Source organism: Nerophis ophidion, linkage group LG17 (assembly GCF_033978795.1).
Source record: "Nerophis ophidion isolate RoL-2023_Sa linkage group LG17, RoL_Noph_v1.0, whole genome shotgun sequence".
Lineage (NCBI taxonomy): Eukaryota > Metazoa > Chordata > Actinopteri > Syngnathiformes > Syngnathidae > Nerophis > Nerophis ophidion.
Window position 1 is genome coordinate 31,897,306 of NC_084627.1, and position 12,003 is coordinate 31,909,308.

The window sequence follows — 12,003 nt, forward strand, 5'->3', positions numbered from 1 at the left end:
ATTTTTTTCGTCCCTAATAAGAAAAATAATAATATTTGATATTTTATGGTAATGTGTTAATAATTTCACACATACTGTAAGTTGCTCCGGAGTATATGTCGCCCAACTATGAAAAAAACTGTGACTTATAGTCAGAAAAATACGGTACATTAATTTTTAAAAGGGCAAAAAGACATAAGTAAATTTAAATAACAATAAATTCATGAATGCCTCTTGAGACAAAATGAAACACAAGAATGTATAACACACATGATAGCAAGTAGCTATTAGCTAACAAATAGCTAAATAAGTTGTGTGTCACCGAGAGTTTGTAGTAGAGATCAGCTCAGCAGACGGTAACCAGGAATTGGAGAAGCACTTTTCTTCATTGACGATTGTCACGTCTCTCCTCAAAAGCACCTAGTCAGGGCACCTGCCCTTGAACCACACGCTCACTTACGGCTACACAATAATAGCGTGACGAGTCACATCTGGTCCAATTGCGGCAACAAAAATAAAAAATGGCTTACGGGCAGCACGGTGGACTCTCACACTATTAACTAGATCCACTCGACGTCCATTGCAACCGTGGCCCAGGGGTAGGGGGTACCCACATTTGCAGTCCCCTCCAAGGTTTCTCATTGTATTCCATTGGGTTGTGTTTTTTCTTGGCCTGATATGTGATCTGAGCCGAGGATGCCGTTGTGGCTTGTGCAGCCCTTTGAGACACTTGTGATTAAGGGCTATACGAATAAACTTTGATTGACTATTAGAAGCACAATCTAGACAATTGGACCTATTCTTAGCACGCCAAATACGCAATGTTGCACTCTGTAATATATAAATGTATATCTATGTATAAGATGCCATTGTAGCATGTCTCTTCCTCGCTCATAGCCATTTGTGCCCAACTGTGCCAGTATTCATTAACATTCCAGACATGTTCAGTTTTAGTACTGATAAATCAGATAATAAGTGCTAAATAATTATATTTACATCTCCCCCTGCCAGTAGTGTGGGTGTTCTGATGATCAGCACATATTTTGGGTATATATAAAGGCACACTAAATGATTTGCACTCTCTATTTTGCTCACTTAAGGAAGGCAGAGATCAGATATGCGTGTGCTATCAAGTGTATTTTATTACAAACCCCGTTTCCATATGAGTTGGGGAATTGTGATTTAAATATAAACAGAATACAATGATTCGCAAATCCTTTTCAACCCATATTCAATTGAATGCACGATAAAGACAAGTTATTTGATGTTCAAACTCATAAACTTTATTTTTTATTTTTTGCAATTAATAATTAACTTTGAATATTATGGCTGCAACATGTGCCAAAGTAGTTGGGAAAGGGCATGTTCACCACTGTGTTACATCACCTTTTCTTTTAACAACACTCAATAACGTTAGGGAACTGAGGAAACTAATTATTGAAGCTTTGAAAGTGGAATTCTGTCCCATTCTTGTTTTATGTTGCGCTTCAGTCGTTCAACAGTCCGGGGTCTCCGCTGACATATTTTACGCTTCATAATACGCCACACATTTTCCATGGGAGACAGGTCTGGACTGCAGGCGGGCCAGGAAAGTACCTGCACTCTTTTTTTACGAAGCCACGCTGTTGTAACACGTGCTGAATGTGGCTTGGCATTGTCTTGCTGAAATAAGCATGAAAAAGACAGCGCTTAGATGGCAGCATATGTTGTTCCAAAACCTGTATGTACCTTTCAACATTAATGGTGCCTTCACAGATGTGTAAGTTACCCATGCCTTGGGCACTAATGTACCCCCATACCATCACAGATGCTGGCTTTTGAACTTTGCGTCGATAACAGTCTGGATGGTTCGCTTCCCCTTTGGGGATGACACGATATTGAATATTTCCAAAAACAATTTCAAATGTGGACTCGTCAGACCACAGAACACTTTTCCACTTTGCATCAGTCCATCTTAGATGATCTCGGGCCCAGAGAAGCCGGCGGCATTTTTGGATGTTGTTGATGAATGGCTTTCGCTTTTCATAGTAGAGCTTTAACTTGTACTTACAGATGTAGCGACGAACTGTATTTAATGTGAGTGGTTTTCCAAAGTGTTCCTTAGCCCTTGTGGTGATATCCTTTAGAGATTGATGTCGGTCTTTGATATAGTGCCGACATTCGATGTTGGTTTTCCGGCCATGCCGCTTACATGGAATGATTTCTCCAGATTCTCTGAACCTTTTGATGATATTGTGGACCGTAGATGTTGAGATCCCTAAATTTCTTGCAGTTGCACTTTGAGAAACGTTGTTCTTAAACTGTTTGACTATTTGCTCACGCAGTTGTGGACAAAGCGGTGTACCTCGCCCCATCCTTTCTTGTGAAAGACTGAGCATTTTTTGGGAAGCTGTTTTTATACCCAATCATGGCACCCACCTGTTCCCAATTATCCTGCACACCTGTGGGATGTTCCAAATAAGTGTTTGATGAGCATTGCTCAACTTTATCAGTATTCATTGCAACCTTTCCCAACTTCTTTGTCACGTGTTGCTGGCATCAAATTCTAAAGTTAATGATTATTCAAAAAAAAAAAAATGTTTATCAGTTTGAACATCAAATATGTTGTCTTTGTAGCATATTCAACTGAATGTGGGTTTAAATGATTTGCAAATCATTGTATTCCGTTTATATTTACATCTAACACAATTTCCCAACTCATATGGAAACGGGGTTTGTACATGCCGACCTTTGGTAGATCGAGTCCAGTATTTTTAACCTGTGTGAGGTCTCACCTGGCTTTGAAAGTAAATAATTAACTATTTGACAACATTTGTCTTTGGTGTTTCATACATTGAGTTTTTTGAGTATGTTTTCATTATAACTAAGGGTTTATTACACATTGGACATTTCTCCACTGACAACATTTTTTAATCCAACTTGGATTGGATTTATTTGGTTGCAGATGTGAAATGGAGATTGACGAGTGTGACTCAAACCCGTGTCGACACGGCGGTTCTTGTTTGGACCGCTTCAACATGTTCGTGTGTGAATGTCCACCAGGATACAGTGGCTCAGTCTGTGACATCAATGTAAGTCTTTGTCTGTGGAATGTCTTCAAGTTGAGCTGAAGGAAACAAGACTTCAGTGTACAAAGTGTACAGAAGCAATCTCCAATTTACTTTAAAAGTTACTTTGTCAAACAAAAAATGTTTATGTTTTGTTTACATGAGTGCCAACATTTGAGTTATTCATATCTTTACTCAAACAGCACCGTTATTGTTTTCATGCAGTTTTGTGGTCAATTGTCATTAAAAAACAACAACAAAAAACTGGGTAACACACGGCACACTGACACAGCTTAACCTATTGTTACTATAACAATCTACAAGGTTAATATAGGTTGCTTCTCTTTCTTCCCCTCTATCTTTCTACATTATTTTGTATCTCTAGTTATCATTACATATATGTAATGTTGCATTTGAACAACTGTATTGTTGACAATAGAGGTAAATTATTGGTATTGTTCATTATCAATAGCACAATTTCTATTGGTATTTGTATTGCTCCAGTTGAAGTGTAAAAATCCTCATTGTCATTTTTGTAATATTATTTATTTAGCTAACTTCTTCTTTGCTATCACTTTTACTATCATATTTGCACATATCCTATTTGCTGATGTTGCTCTATTGTTGTTGTTTTTGTCTCTCTGTCTAATCCCCCCCTTGTCCCCAAAATTCCCCCCTCTGTCTTCCTTTTTTTCCTCTTTCCATCCCCTGCTGCTTCGGCCCGGCTGCACCAAATGATAATATAAACACATTTACTAAAGTCAAATACAAATAAGGCAACACGAGAAGTATCCTACACTTCTCTTTTGTTAAGTAAATCTGAACAGCCGATATGGGCATCTACATCAACTAAATGATTTGCCTAAGAAGCTGGACAGGACAAAAAAAACAACACAAAAAAAACAATTATGAATGATAAACATTTTTAATTAGGGTTGCCAATTCACGTAAGATACACGATTGGGTGTGGGTTCGATCTCCAGGCAAGGTTGCATTATGAAAAGTATTTGTTGTGGATATGTCATCATGCGATTGTCTCGCTGTGGTGAAATTTTTAGGCAACAGTCATTTGTTTTATTCTGTTTATTTTATCTTGCACTAAAATTAGATGATTCCCAATACAACACGCATCCAGTTAAATTCAAGTTTGAGTCGAATAGTAGAAAAAGCCGGCAGATCATGACAGTAGCCCCTTCAACAAAATACATTCCAGACATTTAAAGTAGTTCCAGACAATTAAAGTATTCCCAGATGTAAAAGAAAAAGTCCAGAATCAAGGAAGGGTTGAGGAAGAACTGTGGTTGGTCACCAGACTGCGTGTCCGCTGCAAAAGGCTGTGGGGTCAGCAACCAGGCCAAGCCAAGTGTCCCCAAAGCCAGTGGGGAAGAGTCAGGTGGAATGGCCACTGCTGTGGCCGACAAGGAGGAAGACAATCATGAGATGGGAACTTTGTTAGCCAGTGTGTAGACAGAGTGCTTCTACAGCGGGCAAGCCGGAGGTGGCCTCTGGAGATGACCCACCGCAGTTAGAGCTGGTGGCAGCGTCCTGGAAGATCCACGGTAGGCAAAGTCGCAAAGGCTTAAGCAAGAGTAAGAGAGTCTGTGCAATGGTTTGCGCCATGTGGGCAAGCAGGCTCATGCTTTAGCCGCCGATGGTCCTCCGCTTGTGCAATTGAGCGTAGCTGGGCCACAGGTACCAAGCCTGGGTTTCACTGGCTGGCAGCAAAACTCATGAATAGTGGCAACGTGTGCAATGGATTATCAAAGTCAGGTTGAAGCGGCGAGGGAGAGGAGGATGTCCGCATCTAAATCTTGGGTTGTGGAGGCCCACGTAGGGAAGCCACTGGGGTCTGCTTACTCCTTAGTCAAGCAACAGCATGTGTCTTGGCTGTGGCACTGGGGAAGACCAGATTCATCCTTACCACTTGTCCTTCTGGGCCCTACACCATGTGCTCCAATACCTCTGGACTGCAACACTTACTTTCATCCTCCAGAGCCTGAAAGATCAGCATCTCCCATTCAGCCATCTCAATGTCCCGTACAGTAGATCACCCCCTGCAGGGTCACTTGTTTACTGAATCATTCTGTCACAAATTTGCGTCTTGCGGTAGTTAAGACCTTAAGATGTGGAGACGTAGTAAAAATGTATTTATTAAACAAAAAAATTGTACAATAGTCCACTTTCCAATTACTAATGCCCACTTCTTATTTTCTTTTGCAGCAACAAGCGCGTGAACAAGAAGTGTCCTGGCTGTTGGTCTTGGTGCCCCTGTTGTCCTTCTGCATTCTCATTTTCATCCCCGCTTTTGTCTTCCTAATACAAACAACGAGAACGAAGCGCCAGTCCGAGGGGGCTTACAGTCCCAGTTCTGAGGAGCTGGCTGGGGCTCGCTTGGCCATGGACAGAATGCTCAAAGTTCCACCAGAGGAAAGACTCATCTGAACGATAGTCAACAGCAGAAACTGTGACGTTTTTTATTTCATAAAGTACTACAAATCGTTTTGGCGGCTGCAGCCTTCCAGAGGCCACACAATTTGTATTTCATTGTACACAAAGCTCATGCGCATTATACACAATTTCAAGTGTATTATACACATGTACTTAAAAGTATAAACCCCGTTTCCATATGAGTTGGGAAATTGTGTTAGATGTAAACATAAACAGAATACAATGATTTGCAAGTCATTTTCAACCCATATTCAGTTGAATATGCTACAAAGACAAAATAGTTGATGTTCAAACGATAAACATTTTTTTGCAAATGATCATTAACTTTAGAATTTGATGCCAGCAACACATGACAAAGAAGTTGGGAAAGGTGGCAATAAATACTGATAAAGTTTAAGGAATGCTCATCAAACACTTATTTGGAACATCCCACAGGTGTGCAGGCTAATTGGGAACAGGTGGGTGCCATGATTGGATATAAAAGCAGCTTCCATGAAATTCTAATTCTTTCACAAGAAAGGATGGGGCGAGGTACACCCCTTTGTCCACAACTGCGTGAGCAAATAGTCAAACAGTTTAAGAACAACATTTCTCAAAGTGCAATTGCAAGAAATTTAGGGATTTCAACATATACAGTCCATAATATCATCAAAAGGTTCAGAGAATCCGGAGAAATCACTCCATGTAAGCGACATGGCCGGAAAACAACATTGAATGACCGTGAACTCCAATCCCTCACGGCAGTGTATCAAAAAAAGACATCAATCCCTCAACATGTGTTACAACAGCGTGGCTTCATAAAAAGAGTGCGGGTACTTTCTTGGCCCGACTGCAGTCCAGACTTGTCTCCCATCAAAAATGTGTGGCGCATTATGAAGCGTAAAATACGACAGCGGAGACCCCGGAATATTGAACGACTGAAGCTCTACATAAAACAAGAATGGGAAAGAATTCCACTTTCAAAGCTTCAACAATTAGTTTCCTCAGTTCCCAAACGTTTATTGAGTGTTGTTAAAAGAAAAGGTGATGTTCACCACTGATCATCATCAGTGGTGAACATGCCCTTTCCCAACTACTTCGGCACGTGTTGCAACTATGAAATTCTAAGTTAATTATTATTTGCAAAAAATTAAAATAAAGTTCATGAGTTTGAACATCAAATATCTTGTCTTTGTAGTGCATTCAATTGAATATGGGTTGAAAAGGATATGTGGGGTTTGTACAACAACATTAGATGTAGAGTATTTCGAAGCAAGATTACCTGCAAGAGATACAAACACAAAACAGTAGACCACTTTTTCTGATAAATAATTAAAAAAAAGAATAAAATATGATTGCAAGCCAAGAATGGAATGCAATATTGTAAATAATACATATTGTAAACTGACCCCTGGAATAGGTTCTGTCTGTCAGTTTTAGTTAAGAAGTGTTCTGGTTGGATGAGTTCTTCAGGATGTTTCCATTGGAACCTTAACATCTTTAAGTGTAATGTTGCAGCTGGTAAAATACACTGGAATACAATACATAGTGCAGTACATAAGTATACCTCCAACAACTTGGATACAAGCATATCTTGACAAGTTTTTTTTACAGGACCCTCAAGAAGGAGTGTCTCTGATGTCCCATCATCATCATCATCATCATGGTGTTGGTTTTCCAGCTTCGGTGCTCATTCAGGCCCAGCTGATGAAAGTCTTGATCCCCATTGCTATACGTATGTACAATGATTTTGTTTTGTGACGTTGAGGACCAGGTTATTGTTTTCTGCACCATGATGACAGGTTTTCAGCCTCATCCTTAGATGCTGACTCATCAACCTTTGTGATAAGTCCAACCCCCTGTTGTGACCCCACCGGCTTCAAGCTGGATTTAGGGAAACAGGGTTAGGGACACATCTTTGTGAGAAGTCAGCGCTGAGACTGAGGGCTGAGGATAGCTTGGAAGTCCTGTCATGTGCACGTTGCGCTGCAGTTCTTGTTTGGACACCTGCACCTCGTTCTTATCATCCCTACTCTTAAAGAGAAACTGCACTTTTTTTTTCTTGTCTATGATTCACAATCCTTATCTGAGACGAGTACAGATGTATTCTAACTCGAAAATAAACGTTAGCAAAAGTCAGTTCACAATGGAGGCAATTGGAGTCGCTCTATTCCGCCAATAAAGCGTTCTAAAAAACCTCCATTAACATTTTATGAACACGCTGTTAGTACATATGTAATGTAGAAACAAGCACATAATAATAATTAATAATAATAAAATATTTCCATATTTCGGTCATTTTAAGCATACTGCGGCATATCAATTTTACATACTCATCACAACGTTCAACCTTCAACAGCAACACTACTAATCATGCAGACTTCATGAGAGCCAACGACGACTACTTTGAGAGAAAAGAGGATCCAGTACCTTATATTTTTGAACCTGAACATATGGAGGATGAGCAAAAAATTTCAGAAACTGCGTGATACACAGATCCAGCAAGTAGCCGTATGGCTGCAAAGTGTTCAACAAGAAATACAATCTACAAACATAATAAAACGATCACTTACTATACGATATCTGCTCTCACTGGGTTGCCCACTAATAGGATGTTTATATCTTACTGTTTGTTTGAATAATTAATTATAATCCTCATAATCCATGAGGATTATAATATGATAATCATAATATCATTTATTTTTCATGTTATAAAAAATAAAATAAAATAATATTTATTTACAGGAATTTACACTTATTTATACATATACACAATTACATATATACCTGTGATGTATATACATATGCATACAATCATATATACATACATACTTTTTCAGTTTAGATTCCGCTTTCGAATCTGCTTAACAATTTGGTTCTTTGGTCTACTGATTCTTATTTGGAAAAAAAAAGAGAACTGGTAATGCGACCTCACAAAGCCAACAAGGTCTTAAGGTCCTAATATTTTTTTTTTTTTTTCAAAATAAATATAGGAAATTAATATTCTTATGTAGAGCTCAACAAAATAAAATTGGTGGAAATTACACAATAATGTAACATTTAGTACCATTTTTAAAACTTTTACAAATCCTTGTCATCTCCTTATAAAAAAAATTGTGAAAAATTGGCAACACTAAAATGGTCCCTAGTGTGTGAGTGTTGTCTGTCTATCTGTGTTGGCCCTGAGATGAGATGGCGACTTGTTCAGGGTGTAACTCGCCTTCCGCCTGAGTGAAGCTGGGATAGGCATGAGCCCATCCCATCCACCGCAAACTCGAAGGGGGCCAGCGGTAGAAAAGTGATTGATGGCTGGGTTTGGTTAGATTTACAAGGTGAAACTATTAAATAACATAACATGCAACTTCCCATATTTGAAGCCTTCCTTTGATATCATTTTGATGATTATGGCTTACAGCTTATTAAAGCTTAAGGTTTGACGTATCCCACTTTGCACGTAATGAGTTCCATCCATCCATTCTCTACCGCTTGTCCCTATTGTATATCACATAATAGTTTCACATTTGAAATTGAATTACTGACTTTTACACTCAAAGTTTATGAGTTCCACCTGTATAATTGAAATGACTGAGTGAAATTCTGGTCGGAGGAATTAAAGTCAAAGTTAAAGTACCAATGATTGTCACACACATACTAGAAGTGGCGAAATTATTCTCTGCATTTGACTCATCACCCTTGATCACCCCCTGGGAGGTGAGGGGAGCAGTGGGCAGCAGCGGTGCCGCGCCCGGGAATCATTTATGGTGATTTAACCCCCAATTCCAAACGTTAATGCTGAGTGCCAAGCAGGGAGGTAATGGGTCCCATTTTTATAGTCTTTGGTATGACATGCATAAATACATGTATCTTTTCTCTGACTACAATTTCTTGTATCCTGTCACAAAACCAGTGGTGGTCAACCAAGCCAAGATGGCTGTAGCAAAACAATCTGAGTACACAAGAGGCTTACATCTTTCCTGCAAAAAAAAATTTAATTATGCAATTGAAAAGATCTCTGTATAACAAAAAAAGATTTGTCGAGTGATGTCAAGGATTACACGTCGGTCGCGTTCCCAGACGTATTAAACTATTGTGCTCCAAACATCTTTCTTCACGACAAAACAGAGGAAACTTGGAAAAGCATGGAGGTCAGTTGTAGACCTCCATGCTTTTCCAAGTTTCTTTGTGTGTGGCTGGGTCAAGGAAATTAGAGTCAAAGCTCTCCCGCATGAATCATGCATTGTTTTTGCTCGAGTAATCTTGCATTTCATGATTTAACTTTGCGTCTAAACTACCATGTTTGTTGCTGTTGCACACACCGTTTACGAGTAGCGTGTTTTTCCCATCTTTATCAAAATATATATTGTTTTGTAAAATCATACACTCTTCCTCCCTTTATAATTACCTCTCAAGGAACTATGAAGAAACTTTTATCCTAGTTGCGAGTTGAACGATTCGTTCAGCTAAAAACAACAAAAGCATAGGACATTCGAGAAAGGCTAAATGGTGCCTAGCACCCATTGAGAACAGAACCAGCTTTACCACCACGCATATTTAATGAGAGGGGACGTGAGCCGAACATGACATCAGTAAAATCCAAGCAATAGAACATTTCTCTACGGAAAGTCAGGAGCATGTGGCAAATTGGTGAAATCTTTTGACCGCAACTTTCGTCGCTGCTCAGTGATTCTTTTATCCTGACCTGACTGTACTCTGCACTGCCGCAATGAACGAAGAAAGGTACTGTAGACATGCTCTGGAGCGAGTACTTACTGCTAGCCTCAGAGCCAGTCAGAATCTGTCCCTCGTCATGCTCATCTACAAAACCCAAAACCAGTGGAGTTGGCATGTCGTGTAAATCTTAGTTAAAATGAGAATACATTTAGGCTGACCATATTGTGAAATCCCAAAAAGAGGACACATATATGTGTGCCAAGGCGGGCAGCAGGTAAAAATTTGCCAATTATGCTTCAACTTGCTTTATAAATAATATATTTATTTCAATAAAGCATTTTTTTTGCGCTAGGAATTTTCTAAATCAAGTCATAAAAATGGGGGAACAGTTAATTTTTGGGGTCTCACTTTTTTGTAAGCGTTTTGAAAACAAATGATAAACGTATGCATTGTCCTGTTATATCTCACATTATATATTGTGTTTTGGAAAAGGGTTATCATAAACGTTACATCATTCATTAAAAAAAATAATAAAAAAGAAGACAAATTTGTATGCACATGTAAATGTATTCAGTAGTAAACATTTATTTTTACCATAATTTTCAACCCTCCCAATTTTTCCGGTAGACTCCCGAGTGTCAGTGCCCCTCCCGCAAACCTCCCAGGGCAACCAGTTCTCTCGATATTCACCCGGACAACATTATTGAGAGTGTGCCGTGAAGCCGCCGCCTGTAGCATCTTCTGCAAACTGTTGTCACGCCGGCCAAGATTCGTGCAGTATGCGGCTTCTGCACATAAGCGACTGCAAGACATACTTGATCAACAGCCATACGGGTCACACTGAAGGTGGCCGTACAAACCACTTCAACACTGTTACAAATACGCGCCACACTGTGAATCCACACCAAGCAAGAATGACAAACACATTTCAGGAGAACATCTGCACCGTAACACAACATAAACACAACAGAACAAATACCCAGAACCCCAGGCTGCCTAACTTTTCCTAAACGCTACAATATACACCCCCGCTACCCCTGTCTCTGCCTCTCTTCTACGAATGTTGCTGTGTGCGCACACCTTAACAATTTGTTTCGTTTTCGACCCCTTCTTAACCCTGGACGTACGTTGAGAATGCACGCAACCCTGACTCAAACGCCGGACATTTGAGGCATTTAAGAAACCCCCGCCTGGACAGACTGGAGAGCCCCGCAAAAGAGGACATGTCCCGGGAAAAGAGGACGTATGGTCAGCCTAAATACAATGATTTGCAAATACTTTTCAACTGATATTCAATTGAATAGACTGCACAGACAAGGTATTTAAGGTTCCAACTGAGAAACTTATTTTTTCTTGCAAATAATCATTAACTTAAAATTTAATGGCAGCAGCACATCAGAAACATAAATATACCCAAATACAGCTTACTTTAATACAAAAGGTTAATTAAACTACACACATTATCTTGTTAAATTGGTTTAATAACAACAATGATAGTATGATTAAAGTGAAAGTTAATTGTTCGTTTGTACATACTATATGCAACTGTTAAGGTTGTAAAAGGTACAATTAACGTCAGCGTTAAAGAGGAGGGCGTCTTTGTAAACACAAAAAACAAAACAAAAAAAACACTGAACAGGTACGGCAAACGCGCCTCTCAGAGTGAAACGGTGCTTTACTTTATGAATTTACAACGCAGATACAAATGACACATTCATGTTTTTGTGTAATGATGGCAACGTATACTCACGCGGACGATTGACTAGTTGATGGTGATGGCAGGAACGTTGGCGGCTGTTTTCTTTTCAGATGTTCGTTCATAGCCGTTGTGCTGCTATGATAGGCCATCTCCGCTCGACACAGTGTGCATACAACAACA

The 12,003-nt window shown here is 39.5% G+C and overlaps 1 protein-coding gene across 3 annotated transcripts in view; it reads left to right on the forward strand.

The window, feature by feature from the left end:
• crb2a (crumbs cell polarity complex component 2a) overlaps positions 1 to 9,562 on the forward strand; it is a 67,131-nt gene extending 57,569 nt beyond the window's left edge. For 2 of the 3 annotated variants that reach the window (XM_061876757.1, XM_061876756.1), the window contains exons 12-13: positions 2,924 to 3,050; positions 5,247 to 9,562. In XM_061876757.1, coding sequence (XP_061732741.1) covers positions 2,924 to 3,050; positions 5,247 to 5,468 — 349 coding nt within the window. In that variant the 3' untranslated portion in view covers positions 5,469 to 9,562. The remainder of the gene's footprint in view (positions 1 to 2,923; positions 3,051 to 5,246) is intronic. The other variant, XR_009802448.1, reaches the window with a different exon arrangement.
• Positions 9,563 to 12,003: the final 2,441 nt, after the last annotated feature.